General features: G+C 38.7%; 1 protein-coding gene across 5 annotated transcripts in view; it reads left to right on the top strand.

Moving 5' to 3' along the window:
- The window catches only part of RALGPS2 (Ral GEF with PH domain and SH3 binding motif 2), a 111,286-nt gene that overhangs the window by 37,913 nt on the left and 52,824 nt on the right, over nucleotides 1-20,549 (top strand). For all 5 annotated transcript variants that reach the window (XM_065744910.1, XM_065744902.1, XM_065744920.1 and 2 more), the window contains exons 4-7: nucleotides 2,729-2,779; nucleotides 8,247-8,330; nucleotides 16,008-16,097; nucleotides 18,374-18,466. In XM_065744910.1, coding sequence (XP_065600982.1) covers nucleotides 2,729-2,779; nucleotides 8,247-8,330; nucleotides 16,008-16,097; nucleotides 18,374-18,466 — 318 coding nt within the window. The remainder of the gene's footprint in view (nucleotides 1-2,728; nucleotides 2,780-8,246; nucleotides 8,331-16,007; nucleotides 16,098-18,373; nucleotides 18,467-20,549) is intronic.

The raw sequence follows: 20,549 nt of genomic DNA, 5'->3' as shown, positions 1-20,549 counted from the left end.
AATCCTTTGGAAGTTGTGCTTTTAGGAGTTGTTACATGGTTAGATGCTTTACAGGACTGGGACAGATTTGTTCTGTCCTAGGAAATCAGGAGCTTAAACATGCCACCAACACGCTCTCCTGATGTCAGGCACGTTTGTCCTGTTTTGTGGCACAGACTTCCTGTGCAGTGTCTAGAAACATCCTGTTCTCATAGTGAAGCTTATGCATGCTCAGTTTCTGTAACTTCTAAGTAAGATTTAGGAATACCTGGATTTGTCTCTTTTATTTTACTAATCCACTTAACCAGAGTCTAGACTTGGGACTCTCAGAATGAAGGGAAAGCTTCATGCTTAAAACTTATTGTGAAATCTGACTTATTTAATGCGGGGTCTCTCGACTTCTTAGGATAAGCTTTCTACTAACACATCTTTGCTATTGGTTTCAAGTCTGATTTAACACTAGAAATCTGTTCAAGACTTTTTTTCCCCATCCCCTTTTTAAATATCACATTTCTTGGGAAGCGTCTTTGTGCTGCCTCCTTGTCAGACATCTTTCCCTACCCAAGGCGTGCCTTCCCCAGCTGTTAGCTCTAAAGAGCTTTGAATGTAGGTTTTCTCAGGGGGAGTGCATGCCCTTAAACTGACAAGCTGACACTGTATTTGTTGACCCAGCTACAGTGTAACATAACCCAGAATGAAGTCTGTGACATGTTTAGAAGTTTCTGATGCTCTTCTGTGTGTATTGTAAAGCTCCAGCTGCACCTTTCACCTGTTGCAAGTCATAAAGCATGCTGAGGCTTTTGGGAAGGTGGTACTTCAGTCATTGTCCAAGGGTTCCCATCCTTTCCCAGCTCAACTTGACCTCCTTCTGCTCCAGTTATAGGAAAGTGGGAAAAGCCCTGAAAACTGAACGGTATTTCCTGTGCCTGCATTTTGAATTCTTCGAAAGCAAAGTCTTCTTAACCACATTTGGAAGAGTTTATGTTGCCTCAGCTCTCTTTTGAGAGATTTGCCCACTTACCTTGCCAGCAGTGACTTAGGGCTGTCAGTACTTTTTGTGTTAAGCTACAATGATGGGTCTAGGAAAGGGGCTTCATGCCAGCACCTCTGCATTTGTGAGACTGGTGATCTTCAAAACAATGCTGAAACTTAATGCTGAATCAGTCTCCAACTTCAGTGTGAAAAAAACATTGTTTCCTTCAAGAGTAAGTCACTTTTTCACTTCACAATAATAGCTTGATTTAGATTGCTTCGCATTCAAAAGGCATTCTTTGTTTTTTGACAGAAGTTTATTTTTACTGTGCTTGTTATGAGTCCAAGGGAATAGAGAATTAGTTTTGAAGGCAGAGAATGTTTTGCACTGCTATAGTCCTGAATTTCTGCTCTTACTAATCACTGCCACTTAAAGCAAACTTTGAGGTGAGGTAGCTGTGTCTGATATGCTTGACTTCATTGAAATTTCCAAGTTGTGATATAATTGCTGCTGTTGAGACTGATACTGTTGCTGATCAATCGAATGCTAAGCCATGTTTTAAGACAGTAGTCTGAGGGACTTGATTTTAATCTGGCTTTTAAATGGTTGATGAATATTAATAAATGGGAGATATGTTCAATGCTTCATACCAGGTATGAGTATATTCACGTTACAAGACCAGGAACATTTTATTGTTGTAAAAGTTTATATAGTGTGGGTTTAAGATATTGTTAAGGAGAAGCAGCAGCTGATTAAAGTGGAGCCCAGGAAAGCTAATTTGTGTCCAGTGGTTTGTTTACAGAAGTTGGGACTGATCTGTATAATCTCTTATGGTTGTGTTTGATTGTCTGAGTTTAGAAAGAGAAGTAGAGGTCAAGGAGATCTGCTGCAAAATGTAAATGTGATTGTTTCTAGGAGAAAACATGCTCATTTTGTTAGAGCAGGTGCCTCTCTTTACACCTGCTCTTTTTCAACCAGGGCACACTAGCTAAATTTTTCTGCAAGGCCAGCTGAACAAAGCTTCTGGGTTCATTGTTAAAGGGGTATTTGCAATTTACTTGGAGGCAGTGGAATTTCTGGGCTATCTGGACACTTTAGGGAAGAGGTGATCTCTTTCTTTGGATTTATAAAGAGACAGCAGTCCTGAATGCTTCACGTGAGGCTCTGAATGTGTTTGAAAATACCAAACACAGTCTCTGGCTATTTTTGCTAGTCCCACTTTTCCCTGTTCAAAGCTGAACCAAAATCTCACAGTAAAAAAGGACTTAGTGATTCTGACACAGTGGAGGTGAGAGCTCTGTTTAATGTGACTGTTGCTCTGTAACTGAGCAATGACTTAGCTTTGTTATCATGTGGTTCATATATGGTGTGATTATCAACTGCAGGTTTAGGTGGTTTCTTTAGTAGAACTGTGTAGTTTAGAGTTTGAAGAGAAATTGTGCTTGAGTTACTGAAGTGAGATCCTTGTATTCTTGGATAGATGGTTATAGAAAACTTTTAAAATTCAAGCTCTGACTTGCATACGTAACTGCAGGATTATGTTCCCGAGAATAATTTGTCATGATTTGTTTATCTTATTAAATATAAAGTTCAAAGTGCTTTAATTCTGTGGGATGGCTGTGTGGTGAGAGCCAAAACCTCTGAATCTTGCTACTAGGTGAAAATGTAATCACAGACAAAAACAGAATAGTACAAGTACACTTGTTTTCCTGCAGTGTAGCAATTAAATGAGATGTAAAGTTAATTTTGAAATTAACTTGTGATTTCTTATTTCAGGGTCAGATAACACTAATGGATGTCCCTGTATTTAAAGCAATTCAGCCAGAGGTGAGTCATTCATTGGTTTGCTTTTCAAAATGAAAAAGGTTATGTCTGTGCATACATTCTGGAATTGCAAAGTGTAAGTATGTTCAGTAAATCTCATTTTCTTTTACAGTTTGTATAGATCTGAAGCAGATGTTTTTTTTAATGCAGAAATATCTGGAACTAATTGTTTGAGTAATGAACATTTGAACATGTTCAACTAGTGCTGGAAGTGAGGTCTCTGGATTTCAGTGTCTGTTTGGTATGCATCTTGATTTGACTATTCTGATCAGGGCATTGTAGGTTCCAGCTGCTAATAGATCCAAATGAAAAGCTAAGTAATAGGATGGATTGCAGGTGGTATGCCCAGAAACATGGTCTTATAGTCTGAGCTGACATTTTTTGTGATTTTTTTTTTTCAAAGTGTTTAACAAATAAGCTACAGTGCTTGCCTTGTTACCATAAAATTGATAGTGTACCTCAATATATATTAAAGGTATGATAAGGAAGAATCACAGAATCACCAAGGTAGGAAGAGACCTCTAAGATCATCCTGTCCAACTGTCCACCTATGGTTAGTATTTCCCCTTAAACCATGTCCTCCAGTACAGCATCTAAATATTTCCTGAACACCTTCAGTGACTGTGATTCTGCCAGCTCCCTGGGCATCCTGTGCCAGTGCCTGACCACTCTCGGTGAGGAAGTATTTCCTAATGCCCAACCTGAACCTCTGCTGGTACAACTTGAGGCCATTCCCTCTAGTCTTGTCACCAGTTACATGGGAGCAGAAGCCAACCCCACCTCACTATAACCTCCTTTCAGGAAGTTGTAGAGAGCAATAAGGTCTCCCCTGGGCTCTTGTTCTCCAGACTGAACAGTCCCAGCTCCCTCAGCTGCTCCTAGTAAGACTTGTGCTCCAGACCCCTCACCAGTTCAGCTGCCCTTCTCTGGACACACTCCAGGGCCTCAGTGTCTATTGAATCAAAGCCAAAATCAATAGCAACCCCTGAGTTTGAATAACACAATTTGTCCATTATATTATCTTAAGATAATATGGCAGCTTTTCTGTGCTTTTGCTCTTTGTGCTACCCAGAGCACACACACACACCTCGTTATGCAATAATGAGGTTCAGCGATACTGACTCAACTTCACAGAACAAGGAGTTCATCTGGAATTGATCAGCTTTGTTCAGTATTTGATGTAACATTTTTTTTTACCATCTTTGTACAGTGTGTAACAGGGCTAGGGATGATTTTACCATATAACAGTGTGGAACATTTACTTCACCTACGTTTTCAGTCCTATATGAACTTTAATTTAGCTGATAATTAGCCATGTTTTTTTTTTGTTTGCATATCTAAAAATTATGGAGTTGTCATGTGTGTGTTTACATACACAGCTATGGCCTCAGTCTTAACCCTCTAATAAATGTTGTACATGTGCACGGACAGGTGATTTATAAGGTTATTGTAAGTGCACACTTGGCTCTGATTCTGAACAGGGTAAGAGGGGTACCTCAGCAGGAGGTACTGCTGAAATGAAATGCATCATTTGCCTCAGAAAAATGTAGATGAGCATGGTCAGCAGTTCTTTTAGCCTCTCCAAACGGCCAGCAGTAGATGCTGTGAGACAGTATGAGAAACAGGGCATCAAAACATGGATAAATCCTTCTAGTTTCATAAGCTGGGAACTTGAAGCTGCAAATTGCACCCTTGTAACATGCATAACAGCTCATAGTGGGGCGTTTCTTCCTTGACGTTTGGCTAATCCTCTTTGATCTTAATTGTATGTTAGGTCTTCATGTTTTACTGTTATTTCTGGTATATAATATGAAAATGCTCCCTTTATTCGTGCTGCTTATGTTGCTCTCTATGTAACTTGTGCTGTTCTGTTTGATAGTAAATTCTGTTTGCCCTTTCTGTACCACGCATCTTTTAATTGTCTTTTTGTTGTATCTCTTCTGACCTAATTTGAAAAAGCAACTCTACTTTCCTTTTTTATATGGGAGAGGAAATGAATTCAGGCTGTATCCCATTGTTTCTCTGACTGATTCATATCTTTTTTGTAAAAAGAAAAACGTCTATAACTGTGTCTTGTATTCAAGATGTGAGATCAGTTTATGTATTGGGATAATATATACGGATGATTTGTTCTCTATTTTGTTTTTAAATAACTCTGTATTCCTTTTTCATTGTAGCCTGTCTTGAGCTGACGTTTTCAGAATTTTCATAGCAACTATCATAAATTACAGATGTTTATCCTTTTTTTTTTGGTTCAATGTGGGCATTACTTCACACTTTCCAAGCTCAAATTTATTTGTCATTTTATTGTCTGCTATGTCAGTAGCGTGGCATTCTCTTTCAGCTCATCAGTTGCCTTTAGACCACCACAAGCTGCTTTAGTGAAAGCAGGCTCTTGTCATTTCACTCTGTGTGGATCACTGAAGAATGCTTGGCTTCCACTAGATGCATCTGCTGTGAATATCTTAGCTGTGGGTTACTGGTTTGATCATTTATCTGCTCACAGATTTTTTTTTTCAAAGGCTTCTTTTTGATCTGTACTTGAAAATGTTTCAATGATTTAGCTTTCATGATTTCAACAAGCTCTTCCCCCCTCTTTTTTTTTTCCCCTAAATCCTTCCAAGAGCCTCCCATTTGATCTCTTTTTGGGACATCCTTATTCTTTTTGTTTGGCAGGATATGTTTACTCTGATCCTTCCAGTAGGATATATATATTTTTTAGCTCTTTTTGAAATCTTTAAAGTCTATTACCTTTTTATCTGATCATTTGAAATACTTTGTGTGCATGTACTTCTAAAGCTATACTGCTATATAGGTCGTATCATATCAGCCTGTCCCCCCATCCTCCCACATATCATTGTTGCAGTTCTGTATGCTTTTACACAACACTTCTTCTCTACTCACTGAGCTTCAGAGGACTGGGTATCAAAAAATGAAATCACAAGTGTAAATAGGACTTTTCCTGATGGTCTGGTAATACAGAAATCCCACTCTTTGAGCTTGATGGTAGTTTGCTCTTCCCAATCTGCTTGCACAGAATGAGCAGTCAGCTGCATAACGAGTGCAAGAAATCAAGTGACTTGGATATAGTGGCATTGAGCCAGTACTCCATACCTTGTAACTTGATGCTCTTTTAATGTTGCCTCTCCAGTATCTCAGCTTATGTTGTATTAGCAAAGCTACAGAAAATCACTGGGAGATGAGGAGAAATGTCAAGAAAACATATTTAATCTTGTTGTCTGTTCTGCCTCGATAGTGTCCACCACAAAAGGGAGAGGCATAAGAAAATAAGAAACTGACTTCTAAAAAGAAAATGGTGTGAGAGTAGATGAATGTAGCTAGAAATAAATTCATTTTAAGAAATCTGTGCTACATAAGAAAAAGCCACGTGATGCTGTCACTGAAAAATATCTGTAACTAATTCAGTATTTCTCACATTTGCACAAAAGAAGCTGAAGGCACTGACAGCACGTAATATCTGTCCATCAGTGTTTCTTCACAGGTTGACAGAGGCAGGTTGCCTTGTATCTGACATACACCTAAGCTGTGTTAGTTCTCAATGGAAAAAGAAAGGGCGTACAGGTCAGAAGAAGCTGTATGCAATTAAAATTGAAAAGACAGGGAGACCTCTTTTTTCAAATAATTCTGTGTATATCTCAGTGTGAGTGAGATGTTGCACCTGTGCCCACCAGATATTAGCATATAACTATAAACTGGGCCCTAATCTGAATACTTTGCATACTGTCTAAAGATTCTTTGTAATAGATTTGGCTTAAAATATACCACTACTGTTGTAAATCACATCAGTGTTGTTAAACCCTAGAGCCAACTAGGTCTGCTTCTGAGGCAGAACTCATTCGTGCAGCCCTTAGATGTACAGTGCTGGGACAAATGGTGACTTACATGTGCAACTGTTGTAGCTTTTTGGTTTGGTAACGAGGGATTGAAAGGATAGGAAGGTGTGCCCTGTATTAGTAACAAATTACCATGCTTTTTCTAAACCTGAAAAAGCAAGTAGATTTCTTCTGCTGCTGTTAAGAATGCATAATCATCAGATGCTAGTAAGGATGAATCAATTTGTGTTCTCCTCAAGTGCAATGCTGTGATTACTGTTCTAATGGAAACTGCATCACTGGGGGTGCTGAGGGACAGAGAATGCATCAGCCTTCTCTAGCGAGTACATACCAGCGTGCCGGGCTTCAACGAGTGGAAGAACTGTAGATCTCTCTTAACTGGCATGAAGCTCCTCAGTAGCTTTGGGATGTTGGTTGGAAAGACATTAAGAAGCTCTAATTAAAAACTAACTTCAGAGCTCATCAGGATAACGTGCTGCTCTGAGGTTAGAGCTTAGAATATTCAGATGCTAGATTATTTTAATGTATGACTGCATTAAACAGTACAATTATTAATTACATGTTGATTTTTTTAAAAACTTAAATAATATAATTGCCATGTATGGTGTAATACCAGTTTCAGTAAGTGGTTATCAATACAGTAATAAAACTGAGAGCACTTCAGAGCGGAAGATGCAGAAAGAAAGCATCAATAGATGAAAACTACAGGCCGTGCTTTGCTATTATGCCCCTTTAATAATTCAGCTGTCTCTGTACTGAATAGTGTTCCTGATGGTTTGTTGGCATTGCTGAGTAGGTTGTAGGCTGAGTGTATTTGGGTCTGTTCTGTGTGCTACTGTACGTGAATACAGGAGCTCGCTAGTATATTTAGATTTTTATGGCTCCTAGTTAAAAATGCTTTATTGAAATTAAGTGGTAGTAACTGTGAATATGGTGTTCATGCCCAACTGCTGTGTAAGTTTCACAGACAGGAAGCATTACAGATTAAGTACAGCATCAAATTGGCTTTATTTATTTCTTTTCTTTTAAGTTGCACATTTCATGCCACAAATCTTTCTTAAGTGCTGACTGTTGTTCAACTTGACGTAAAATTGGCTCATTTGGAAGGGGAAACTGGAAATGGTGCTTCTTTTATTGTTGCTGCAAAAGGTGACCGTTCTGGTATTTCGTTAATGCAGCATGCCAAGTTACAGGACACGTCTAGGTTGATGTAACCCATTTAAAGCCATTTAGATTATAAAACATCTTCAGAAAGTAATGAAAGACAGAAGACACATTCCTCTCCCTAGTTCGGATTCATATTTACAGCAGTGTTTTTTGTGTGCTAGCTAAATGGATCTCGGAACATTTCTCTGGCTTCTAATAGTAGTTGAGTTTAAACAAAAAAGTCTTAATTCAACAGAGGATGAATTAAAATCTATTAATTCAAAACAGTTAGGAAACAATACTTACGGAATTTCAGTTTACTGAAGAAAATAGGGAAAGTGCAACTCTGTATTTATTGTCATTGTATTATTGCTGTGCTATTTTTGCTTTCTTTGTGATGCATCTTTCTATGATTACATCTCTGAACGTGCACAAATTCAGAAAGTGAATTCTCACCCTTGTTCTTGCAGGAGCTGGCAAGCTGTGGTTGGAATAAAAAAGAGAAATACAGTTCTGCTCCGAACGCGGTTGCTTTCACCAGAAGATTCAATCATGTGAGTTGCTGGGTTGTTTTTTAATTATAGTTCAGCATAATTACCTGTATATGTTTAAAATGTCTGGTGAATGAAGTGTTCTGGCACATCACTTATTGCTGATCACAGCTGGCTATTTGGACATTTCAAATAATTGCTTAAAGGACTTGATTGTTTTCAACAAGTACAGAAAGACCATGATTCATGTGCTAAGAAATAGCTGTATTGGTTTTGCTTTTTTGTTTTTTGTTTTAAGTAAAATGGGGAAAATATTAAGCATTTTTTCCCAGAAATACTGGTTGTCCTTTTCACAAAGGCGGGATTCATCATTTCACACCAAAAGCTTACCATGCAGGATTTCTGGAGTAATAATTAGATATTTATTTCCATGTTACTCTTGTGTCTTTTGCTTCATGTAGGCATCTGTCCATAGAAATAAAAGCCTTTTGTCAGTATAGTTATCTTTTTAAGATGATTCTGAGCAAACTCAGAAATTCCAAACACTGACTGTCTGATGCTTGTTTTATTTTTAATTCTCTTTGTGTAGTTTTTCAGATGCGTATTCGAGACTTGTGGCTTTCTTAAAAATTTCTTTGTGTTAATTTAGATCACAGTTTTAGCATTCTCCTCTGCTAAAGCTGCAGAATACAGCTATGTAGTTAGCCAGCTACCTCTCAAAACTCTAATGTCTTTTTATGTAATGCCTTATTTTTCTCTTGCAGATGAAGTAATTCTCTTACCCTCTTTTCTCCTCTTGTAAATGTTTAATAATGTCTCAAACTTAAAAACTCTTTTCCAGACCCATTTTCTGTGCCCAAAATCATGGCTTAGACATCTTCATTAATCATCTCAAAGTCAAATTGAGCCTCTTAACTTTTTCAGTTTTTCACTGTATACTTTTTCACTTTCCATTATTCCATCCAAGATAATCCATTATATTCAGGGTTTAGCCAAGCTTTATCACATATCTACACTTAGAATGTTACTTAGCCATCTAAAGCCCATGTCTGAGGATGGGTTTGGACAAGTTGCCTGATTCACCTCTTGGCTGAAGACATGATGTTATGCCTCAAAATTCATGTGACTGTAACATCATCTGCAATCTCTTCCTGTCCCCACTCAGTGTTTGGCTGAAGTTTTCTTGGTCTAACTTTTAAAAGTTACTATATATCCAGCCTGAGACTAGTTCTACACCAATAAACCAGATTCCAATGTTTTGCTCTCATTTGTTTAAGTTGTCTCTTCAGAGACGCGTACTGTTTTGCTCAATATTCCAAAATTAGTGTACTTCAACTATCTTATAATTTTGTTTTGGTATAGCGTAGTAAGTAATTGCAGAAATAGGCTCAGCAGTCAACTGAATCATGGAATCATAGGAGTTGAAAAGGACCTCAAAAGATTGTTGAGTCCAACCCCCTGCTAAAGCAGGTATGCTACAACAGGTTGCACAGATCAGCATCCACCTGAGTCTTGAATGGGGGAGGAGATTCCACAGCCCCTTCTGGGCAATCTGTCCCTGTGCTCCATCACCCATACCATAAAGAATTTCTTCCCCATGTCAGTACAGAACTTCATATGTTGAACTTTTAGGCCTTTGATGCTTGTTCTATCACTACCCACCACTGGGAAGAGTGTGACCTCATCCATTTGCCTCCCATGTCCCTTTAGATCTTTGTCAGCATTAATTGGATCCTCTCTCAGTCATCTTTTCCCCATGCTGAACAGACCGAGGTTTCTCAGTCTTAGCTTCAAACATATTAAATAATTGGTATAATATACTTCTTAGAAAGAAGTAAGGAGGGGAAGCCAGATCATGTGAATAAGCAATTAGCTGTCTGTCATTACAGATCCGCAGTTTAAAAGTACCTAACCAGTCAAACATGTTATGGACAGAGGGAGGGAAGGCCTGCCTTGCAAGATGGCCAGAGCCAGCAGTAGATATCAATGACTTAAAAGCAGTTGTTAAAGATCTTAACAATGGAATTAACATCCTAGCAGCATCTAAGTAATGTTCAGACAATGTCTAAATGCAGTATTCTTAGAATAAAACATAAAATTTTCATCCAGCAAAATCCCTTCTATTTATTGCTGTAATGTTATCTTGTCTCTCATTCATATTCCTTCTTGGTTTTGTGATCAGTTTAGATTTTAGCTGTTTCTTCAAAGGATGCTTCAATGTTTCATTCTTCTGTGGAACACTTACCAAATAGGTTTGCTCAATTATTGACTTTCGATGCGCAGTACTTTGTTCTATTTTAGTTTTTGTGAAGATTCACACAAAAATGTCAGTGTGCATGCAACACAGGGAATACAGTGCTGGAAGTACCTGCCTTTTTCTGTATCGTTTCTTCATAATTTGGCAGTCCCCTTTCCCTAGAGAGCCTTCCTAACTGCTGAAGGGATCTTTGTGTATTTTCAGTGCGTGTTAGATAACTGTTGATTGTGACTGGTGCTTTCAACTGTCTTTTCTTTTTCAACTACACTTCATTTGTTTAATGAAGCTGTTACTTTTGATTGGAGGACAGATCAAGAAGGAATATCAAAACTAGGTGACACTCAGAGTTCTGCAGTGTCTGACTTTGTCCAGTGCTTCAGTAGATTGAAAGTCTGTCGCTGTTATTCAAGTTTTTCAATGTGGTGAAGGAGAACCTTGAATAAAACGCAGCAATCTGACTAGCTTTGAGCTGCTGTTTGCAGAGACTCGTGTGCTGTTTCTTTGCCTTCCCCTTTTGCCCCTTTGGCTTTGCATTTGGAGGCCTCACCATTAATGATGCAGTCTGGAAAGGGCTGAGATTTGCTGGTGAACTCTCCCTTTCTCTTGGAAGGGAGCAATCATCAGAAGAACAATAAATGTTCAGGCAGATTGATGCAAGGACAGGCTGCCTGTGTGTCTCTTCAGATATCCTTCATGTGAACATTTGCATGCAAGTAGAGCTGCAGATTTTCTAGTCAGAAGTTTTAGGTTGATAGGTAAGCTTTTCCTTATGTATGTGCTTTCTGTACAGTCGTAAAGGTCAGATGTGCAACTCAGTCAGATGAAGATGCCTTCACTAACAATTTCTAAAGAGCCATCTTAGTTTTGGAAGGTTTTCTCTTCTGTGGTCTTCTTACTCCAGCATAGTTAACCGTCTGAAAGTATTTGTCCCTAACTTTTGTTTCCCTCCTGGGTTTCAGCTGCGTTGGCTTCTTCTGAAGATTCTGTTAGTCAGATGTGTCTGATGGGTAAAGACATACACTGTCAGTAATGAGAAATTGTCTTTGGGGAACCCATAAAATAAGAGTGCTATTGAAATCTGGAGCACCTTTGCCATGTCTTTGAGTTTCGTGGAGTCACCAATAAATTTGGGACAGACCAGTTTGGGGTTCCACTGCAGTGCTAGTTTTCCAGGGTCCCTCTTTTAACAGGTTTAACAGGTAGGTGGTCAGTACATGGAGCCATTTCAATTCACCAGTAAATTAACTGGAATGAGGAAAGTAGCTTTTCTGTCTGTTTTTCACATTGTTGGCACCATTGTTGCAGCACTTCGTCTCTTCAACATTTAAAGCCAGAAGATTAGGAGACATCTCTAGGCTTTCTTTGCTGTTGTTTTTTTTCTTGTTAGTTTCTCTTCAACGTGCCATTTGAAGAATTTCTGATAGACAACTGTTAGCCTGTCAGAGAGGCTGCTTTGAAGAGTCAGAGAATTGGTAATAGAAGAAGCAATTCCAAGCACTTAGTGCCTACTGATGCACTGGGTTAGTTTGCCTCCAGCCAATGTTCTGAGAAACTGCAGCATGCAGCTTTGGTGGCCAAGGGACATACCACGTGCAGGAACTTCTTCCAGGAAGCTTACATCAGTCTTTTTTCTGGCCCAAAGGAGAAGTCTTCAGTCTTACCTTCGTATGCTGGGACTGGAGAGGAGATCAGAGGCAGCAAAAGTGTTGTTTCAGTTGCAGATTGAAATTGTTCGTGTTAGTACCTCACTTCTTGGCTTACTGAGACAGTACTCGGGATAACTTTTGATGTGGTATGGGCCACATCAATGAGTGTGTCATTGTGGAGGAGTCATTCGTTCCAGTAGGACTGTTTATGTTTAGATTTGCCATCTTTTGGGGAGCAGTGAAAAGCCAAGGATTGAAATAGCATAGGCAGTGGCAGCTGGAATAAGAAGATACAGTGGTCTGGTCTACCTTCTCTGTTCGTGTTCAGCTGAAGGCAGTTCCCATTGGGCACCTGCCCTACTTCCTTGTGGGATCAAATGCTTACATCTGAAATACATTCAGTGAAACCATTGTGACACTTGGTTTTATTGGCCACAAATCCATTTCATCAGATTTTTGTTCACCTTTGTAATCTATGCTGGGCATTGTGCATCTGTCTTTCCTTTTTCCCCCAACTTGCCAAAAGAGAGCCTTTCAAGGCTCTCACATTGTAAGTAAAAAGAACATTAAATCAGTAACAGCTGCTTCCCAGCAAATGGATCTGCTGATAGCATTTTGGAAACACTAACGATTATGTGCAGTTGATTGCAGTCAGCTGAGAATGAACTAGTGTATTTCCAGCATTAGTTATGTGATAATTATATGTGGTGCCTGTAAAAACAGTTCGAGTCCAGGGAAGTCAGTGAATCATTCCATGCCAGGATCCTTTTATTCTTGAAGCGTATGTAGTGATGTAGTACTGCATAGGTCTGCACATCTGCTATTAAGTTCCTTTAAAAAAACAAACCTGCAAACAAGCATGCAGCTTCTCTGCATAGTTTTTTTTTAAGCTGTGATCCCTCCCTATTGGAGCTTTCTTTCTGAAAGTTAGCTGTATATTTTAATGCAACTGGTGAACATGTCAGAGTACAAAATTGTCAAGTTTACCTACTTACTGAACCTTTGTTCTCTCTCTTTTGGAAATAGTCTGCGTAAAAGGTAACTGTCACTTTCATGATTATATGAGTATCTGTATTAAAAGCCACTTCCCTGAGGCTCCCATTTAAATGTGAGCAGAACTGTGCTGCCACAGAGCCTCAATTATTACAGCCACTTGTCAACTAGATTCAGTGCACTGGAACATTTTTAAAGCAAAAGATCCCTCCTTAAAGAACGCAAATGATGTCTGTTTTACTAATGGTGTGAAATACTGATTTATTTTAATCCAAATACAGAAATTCCAGAGATGGGGGAATATATTTCTTGTGATGTAGTGTTGCTCAGTTGCAATGACCTGTGGGATCAGAATTAAAAACAAGCAAACACACTTGAAGGAGAGAGTGGCATTCATCCTTTGAAAATTGAATTGAATGAGGGGGCTAGGCTTGGGAAGACTGAGTTTCTTCCTCATCTGTGAAGCTGCATGGTCTATACTGTCTGTTTTGTGATGCATCCTGAGTTTTCAGGAAGCATGTCAGAGCATTTTAAATGTTCAGAATAATGATTCTGAAACTCTTACTAAAGAGAGATTGTTTTGAATTTATCTACTGATTAATAGAGAAAGCAAAACTAGTTTTGGAAGCAGTGACTATGAGCTTAAATGAGCCAGAACAGCTAGGCTGTTATTCTAGATATGGCAAGCAAGGGATAATTTAAAAAGCTGCAATTGTTTTGATTTGAGGAAAAATGCATTCGGAAGTTGATTCTGTTTTTATATGATGATGATAACAAGGAGTGTTAATACACAAATACGTGTAGGGGTTTAAGTGCTGTCTTGAGCTGATACCAAAGAGAAGGATGCCCAAAAGCTGTGAGGAATCTTAACGGGTGGGTGAACAACATGGGGGCAATAGGGTGTGAACGCACTGAGAGGATTTCACAGCAAATAACCACAGCATTTATGGAACCATCTGCTGCTGATGTGAAGGAAGAACCTGAATAAAATTTACAGCAGTGATTCTGTGTGGCTGATTGAAACAAAACATTTTGTTTAAATTGTTTTTCAATATTTGAAAAAAACAGGGGGTGATTTGTTAAGACAATAGGGAACAGACCACAAAAAACCAGTATCGGTACCAGTGAAATATTGGTACCACTGAAAATGCATGGAAGAGGAGAGGAGGTCATTGGAGTGGAAATGGTTGAGTATTTATTTCTTCCTGGTGTTTATTCTCACTGAAGGCATTGGGCAGCCTGAAGCTGAGGAGTTTTGGTGTTGGTGTTATGTGGGGTTTTTTTGGTAAGTTTTTGGAAGCATTGAGACCCCAGTCTGGCTGGGCCTGGGGCAAAAGCCAGATTTCGTGGAGCAAACAGGGAGTATGTGTGTGGTACAGAGCTTGTGTCACAGCGAGACTGATGAACTTCCATAGAAGTTCAGGCCAACGTGCCAAATGGTTTATTGTTATTCTTAGGAACATACTCAAGCACTGTCCCACGTTCTGAGCAGGAGTTTCATAATCTAGCCCACTGCAATCTCTTATTTCACTGACCCAAGGCTCGTAAGGTAGAGCACGTTATCTCTGTGGGATTCTCTGCAATGCAAGAACTGATGTTAAGACTTTAAACTTCTTTGTTCTTCAAAGGGAAAACATCTCCAAAGAAACTTCTTAATCATTCAAGGGTAGTTTTCCTCAAGCTGTGCAACTACAGCAGAACATCACATTGAGGTTTAAGTTATTGTGACAATACTTTGAAGTACTGCTGAATACTTCAGTAGTACTATGTTGAAGTAATGCTGTTTTTACAAACCCAACTTTTTGATTTCATTGGTGTAACAGTCTCTCAGGAGACACTTTGTGGTGTGCTTTATTATTGTTGTTAACTATTCTGTTTTTTAAAGCAAAAAGAAAACTTGAGCTGTACTGCTTTTTCCTTTCCTGGCTGATGTGACTTTGGATAAACAGACCAAAGGAGTGATGTAGGATGCTTGTAGGGCTTTAGATTTTTTTTTTTTGTAGCTGTTTTCTTCTGTTTTCCAGTTCCAAAACTCAGATTGGGACATCTTAGCTCTCATCAGACAAATTTAACTGGAAATGTAGCTTTTTTTTTTTTTTCATTGTTTGGAGACACAGATCTGGTGCTGTTATGTGTGGAGAATTGTCATACTGTACAGAGTCAAACAGGATAAACAGGATTTTATTGTTTTCTTTTAAGTTGAAATTTTGGGCAGGTACACAATGTTAGTTTACAAGTAGTAGTTTAATATTAATTTTAAAAATCATCAGCATGACAGCTTGACAGATCTTTACATAAGAGAGCATGCATTTCTCCTGTAGTTTTGTATAGCAGTTCTGCTGTATCTTCCTGATTTGTACATGTCTTCCTAACCTGTACTGAGTACCTGAATAAAAGCTGCAGTGTTTACCACCTTTTGCTAATTTTTTCCTACTGTTTTACTACAGATCTGAAGGTATTTATTTTCTATCATTCTTTATGCTTGAAGCATAGGAGGGGGGAGGATATGGGGAGAGGAAAACATCAGAAATGTTATCAAAACGTTTTCAAAGTATAGCTTTTGTGAGGCACTCATGTAATGAATAAAAGCAGCAAGCTTTCATTCTGTGCTGTTCTGAGCATAATGATGATAACGCTATAAAACTTAACAAATGAAACTAATAGCATGTGTTGTGTTAGCTAGAAATTGACTTAGCCATCAATAAGATTAGAAGTTATAAACTCCAGGTTGCAGCACAGGGTTCCTCCATCAAGCTCCAGTGTCCAGGTGATTCCAACTCAGTGCGTGTTAACTACACGTGTAATGTTGGTGCTCTGCTTAAAAAGCCTTATTTTCTTTTTCAGGTAAGCTTCTGGGTAGTGAGAGAGATTCTGCATGCACAAACCTTAAAAATAAGAGCTGAGGTTTTGAGCCACTATATTAAAACTGCAAAGGTAAGAAACTGGGGGGGTGATGGTGGGGACTGTGGGATTCGCCACAGTGAAGGATCTTATAATTACATTGGTCAGTTCAGAAAAACACTTAGGTAAATATTTATCTGATACCCAGTTTAGCTGTGGTTTTATCTCCTGACATAATTAGATGTTCATCTCATGCATGTAACAAAGTTGTCAGAAATATGACAGACCAAAGTCCTGAAATAGAAATCTTTGTCTGACAAAAAGAAAAATGCTAACAAAAAAAAAGATTTGATAAAGAAGCACAATGGTAACTTATTTGAAATATTTGGTAAAACATATTATCTAATAAACAATGTTTGCTAATGTTGAATAAATCCAAGCATTATACGTAGAGGTGGAAACTTTCCAGTTGTGAACATAGTGCAGAACTGTTTTGGGTAACAAAGTGGGGCCAGGCCTGGTTTTTGACTCGCTGGATATTTTAGGCTCTGCTTTGGCCATGGCACACTGAGTGTGTCTGATTGCATCTGTGGACAGCAGTGTTCGCTGAAATGCGACTGTTTCTGAGACAGAATTTTGTACTAGAATAATTGAAGTCAGTTGAGCATCCCTTTAGCTATGAGTTGTGAAATTACAATTAAAAAAAAAAGGCAGGAAAGTATGGGGAGAGAGGGGTGTGGAGGGGTGTTTTTATGCCTGTTAATTTACTTTCTGTTTTGCCTTGACTTTGCTTACATATGGCTGCTAACATAAACTTGCTGCAAGTATTGCCATTTTCAGTTTACACCAAAGCTTTTATCAAAGCAGCGTGGTGCCAGAGGTCACGTTAATTAACTTTTCAGAGAAACTATAAATCCACTAGGCTGAGCTTTTTATGCTGACTGCTGCCTGTCTGTTGTATAGCTAGCTGTCCTTTAGTGGTATCTCATTCCATATATGCATAAACTAATTGGACTTCATAATTGCATTTCCATGAAGTTCCCAGACTATCCTGATTGGTTATGACTTCTGTTTCAATGCTAGCAGCAGCGAGAAGACTTTTTTCATTTTTAATCAGCCTTGTTGTGTTTCTGCATCCTCCTTCAGGACAGTTGATTACCTTATTTAGGAACCAGTTGGGGGGAAAAAAAATGTGAATGATTGTGTGAGTGGTTGGACAAAGACTAGTAATGCTGTTTGGTAGGACTATGTTATATAGAATCATCTGGATTGGAGAAGACCTTCAAAATCACCATGTGCAACCATCAGCCTGACCTAATGAGTCCCACCTTTAACCTCTGTTCTTTATCACCATGTCCACGCATCTTTTGAATATCTTCTGGTAGCCCTGTGCAGCCTGTTCCAGTGCTAGATATAGAAAGACCCTGCTAGTCAGTAGACTTGCTAGAACCATGAAGTTCTGGGCGCACAGTCTAAGCTGACTAGACTGCTACTAAGGTGATCTGATAGTATGCTTTAAATGTGGGATTCCTGAGTCATACCTGTGAGGACCTGGTTCCTTGGAGCTGTTGGTTCTCTGGCCCAGTGTGAAGCGTAGAGAATCATTTGTTGAGTTCCAAAGCCATGAGCTGGAAAGCCATCCCCATGGGGTAACTCCCTAAAAAGGTGGTCCCTGATATTCAGGATCTAGTTAAATCAGTCTTCTCTAAAATAGCCTTATCTCGTAAATGACCTCCAAGTCAAGAAAAATAAGTTGAGTTTGAAGGAAGAAAAAGACTTAGTCCACTGTGTTTTGAGAAATAAGCATTATATTCTTGTATTCTAAATTAGGTTTCCATTTTCATACTCCCCAAGTTGCCTTTCAATCAGAGAAGTACTCCAGCTACGTTGACACTGCTTGACTTCATCCTGTATCAAATTCTTCAGGTGTTTTGCTGCAGCCTCAGTAGCCCCATAGGTCTGTGGTGCCAAATGCATTTACAGTATTGTATGCTGCCGTGGTGACATCGTTCACACAGCCTGTCCTTTTTTTTGGCATGTTAAGTTTGAAAATTCTTGAAGATGCTATGAAAGGAATTTGTTGGGTTTGGAAACTTCTGCCATTTGTGATGTGTAGTATACATTTTGGAACGTGTATTTTTGGAAGGGCTATATCTGGACTGTGCAATAGCCAGTATCTTCTAATCCAAGACTGTACAGAGGCAGTACTGGGAAATTACTGCTGTGAAAGTGATTTGAGTGATCAGCAATTCACTGTAACTTAAATGCTCATTTTAGATCATGGGAGATTTCTTCAGTTTGGGTTATTTTGTATTAAAGATGGACAGTAATTGGAATGTTGTTTGTTTATCATCTGTTTTTGTTCTCAGAAACTGTACGAGCTGAACAATCTGCATGCTCTTATGGCAGTTGTGTCAGGTCTACAGAGTGCTCCTATCTTCAGACTGACTAAAACGTGGGCGGTAAGTGAGCAGCAGGACGTGGGAGGGATTTAAATGTGTTCTTAGAAAAATACAGCATTCTCTAGCTTATTTTCAAGGTCGCACTAATTATTACAGATACTTCTAATCTTCTTGTACTGTGTACGTAATGTAACTGCTTCATCTGAAGTCTGTGGTTTCCTGCTGAATTCTTGTTTTTTTTTCCCATTCTGGCATAGAAATTTTCCTTTGATAAATAGTTCCCTGCAGATCTCTGCTAAATGCACAGGCATTTAATTTGGCTAGAAGCTGTTTTGCATTTAGTTGCTGGAAAATTAAGAATGCCAAAGTGGGTCGTATTGTAATCATTTAGGGGTTTATACTGTTGGAGGTTTTGTTGGGTTTGTTTTTTTTTGCTATGGAGAACAGACATCCAGAAATTCATGATTGATTTTCCATAAAAAGATTAGCAGTTTTTCTTACTGATAACTAATTGTCGTGATCTGCACAGAATCACAGAATCATAGGGGTTGGAAGGGACCTCTAGAGATCATGGAGTCCAACCCCCCTGCCAAAGCAGCTCCCTAGACCCAGAGTTCATCAGAGCTTTCACAGTTATTGCAGCTGCTCTGATCATTGTATTTCTTAGGTGGTCTTTCTTACAGTTATGTAAGAAAGGCCTTCTTGGGAAATGTTTTTTTTTTTTGACGTGTAAAAAAAGGAAAATCTCAGTGACAGTGTTGCTCACTTGATGATTACTAAAAATTAATCTGAAGCACTCCTGCCAAGATTCTCATCTATAATTCTGTGCACAGTTTGCAAATGCACAATTAATAAAGACGTGTTGCTTCAAATCTCTCCAAGCAAATCTTAATGAAGTTAGCACTTCAGAATGTCCTTGAGGCAGACTTCTGTTTCTCCAGTTTCGTCATTGTTGTGCCTCAATGGCTTTACTTAGTGGTGATGACAAATAGGTATTTGTGCATGAGTCAATGTATACTGTATCTGTATTAGTATAAATTTGTCAGCTGCTACCATGATTAAACCATTTAGATTCCTCATATCTTTCCTTCTCAGTCTTTTATACTGTTTGTGTTGTCGGGTTCTCTGCACTTCAGTAATGCATGAACTCTAGACTTGACGTGAGTTGCATCATAAGCACAAGGGGAACTCATATAGACTTTACTTATTTTTAGAGACTGTTTGAAGAGCCTGAAATGGCATAACAGCTTCAGTGAGATTGTGCAGCTCTGTATGTTTGCTTTGAGGAAAATATGATTTGTTTAATTCATGTTTGAATTAAGACTTGCCATACCTTCCAGTCCACAAAAGGCAGAAAGACTTCCAAACATTAAATAGAGGCAGAATATCTATCTATCTATATTTAATATTATTGAAAGCAAACTAATCTAGGCTGATTATAATGAAGCTATCTTTGGGGAGATAACATTAAAAAGATAAATGTCATCTCCCAGTGGCTGGAATAAGTCACGACTTCTTAGTGTTGCTTTTGTTGTTGGTTTTTCTTTGTTGGCTTTTCTTTTTGTCCTGGGATTGGCACAGGTCTGCAGTTTTAAGGAATGTGAGTTACTGCTCATCAGAATATTGGAACCAAAACTAACAGTGTAAATTAATTGCTGAAATGTAGAAGACCAACATGTCTTGGGAAACAAATTCCTCTTTAGAGGTGGTTTTCTTTTGAAAGACTACGTTGAGTTAGATATCCTAATGAAGATTAAAATGTAGACGACGTATGCAGAAAAAGCAGTTATTTTGATAATTAAGTGAGAACTTGAAGGAGTATTTCAGTTTTGTCATGTCACATGAGTTGATCTTTATTTGAAAGGGAAGAAGGAATGAAAAGACAGTATTCTGTGCCTTGCAGTTTTTGTACTGTTAAGGATGTTTGAGGGGGAAAAAGTGATTAAGAGACAAGGATATGGACTCTATGATATCTGGAGATCCCTTCCAACCCCTACAATTATGTGATTCTGTGACACCAAGTCTTCTGCCAAAATGTTCAATGTAAACATCTTACACCTGCCTTTGTATTTTGGCTCCAAGTCAGAATGAAGCCTTTGATGTGGCTTTGCAACAGTAGCGTGGTTAGATGTTTCAAAAGGAT

This window comes from Cyrtonyx montezumae, unplaced genomic scaffold, assembly GCF_038088225.1.
Source record: "Cyrtonyx montezumae isolate F1298 unplaced genomic scaffold, pur_monq_1.0 scaffold_1, whole genome shotgun sequence".
Taxonomy (NCBI): domain Eukaryota; kingdom Metazoa; phylum Chordata; class Aves; order Galliformes; family Odontophoridae; genus Cyrtonyx; species Cyrtonyx montezumae.
This window is presented reverse-complemented; position numbering and strand designations above follow the sequence as displayed.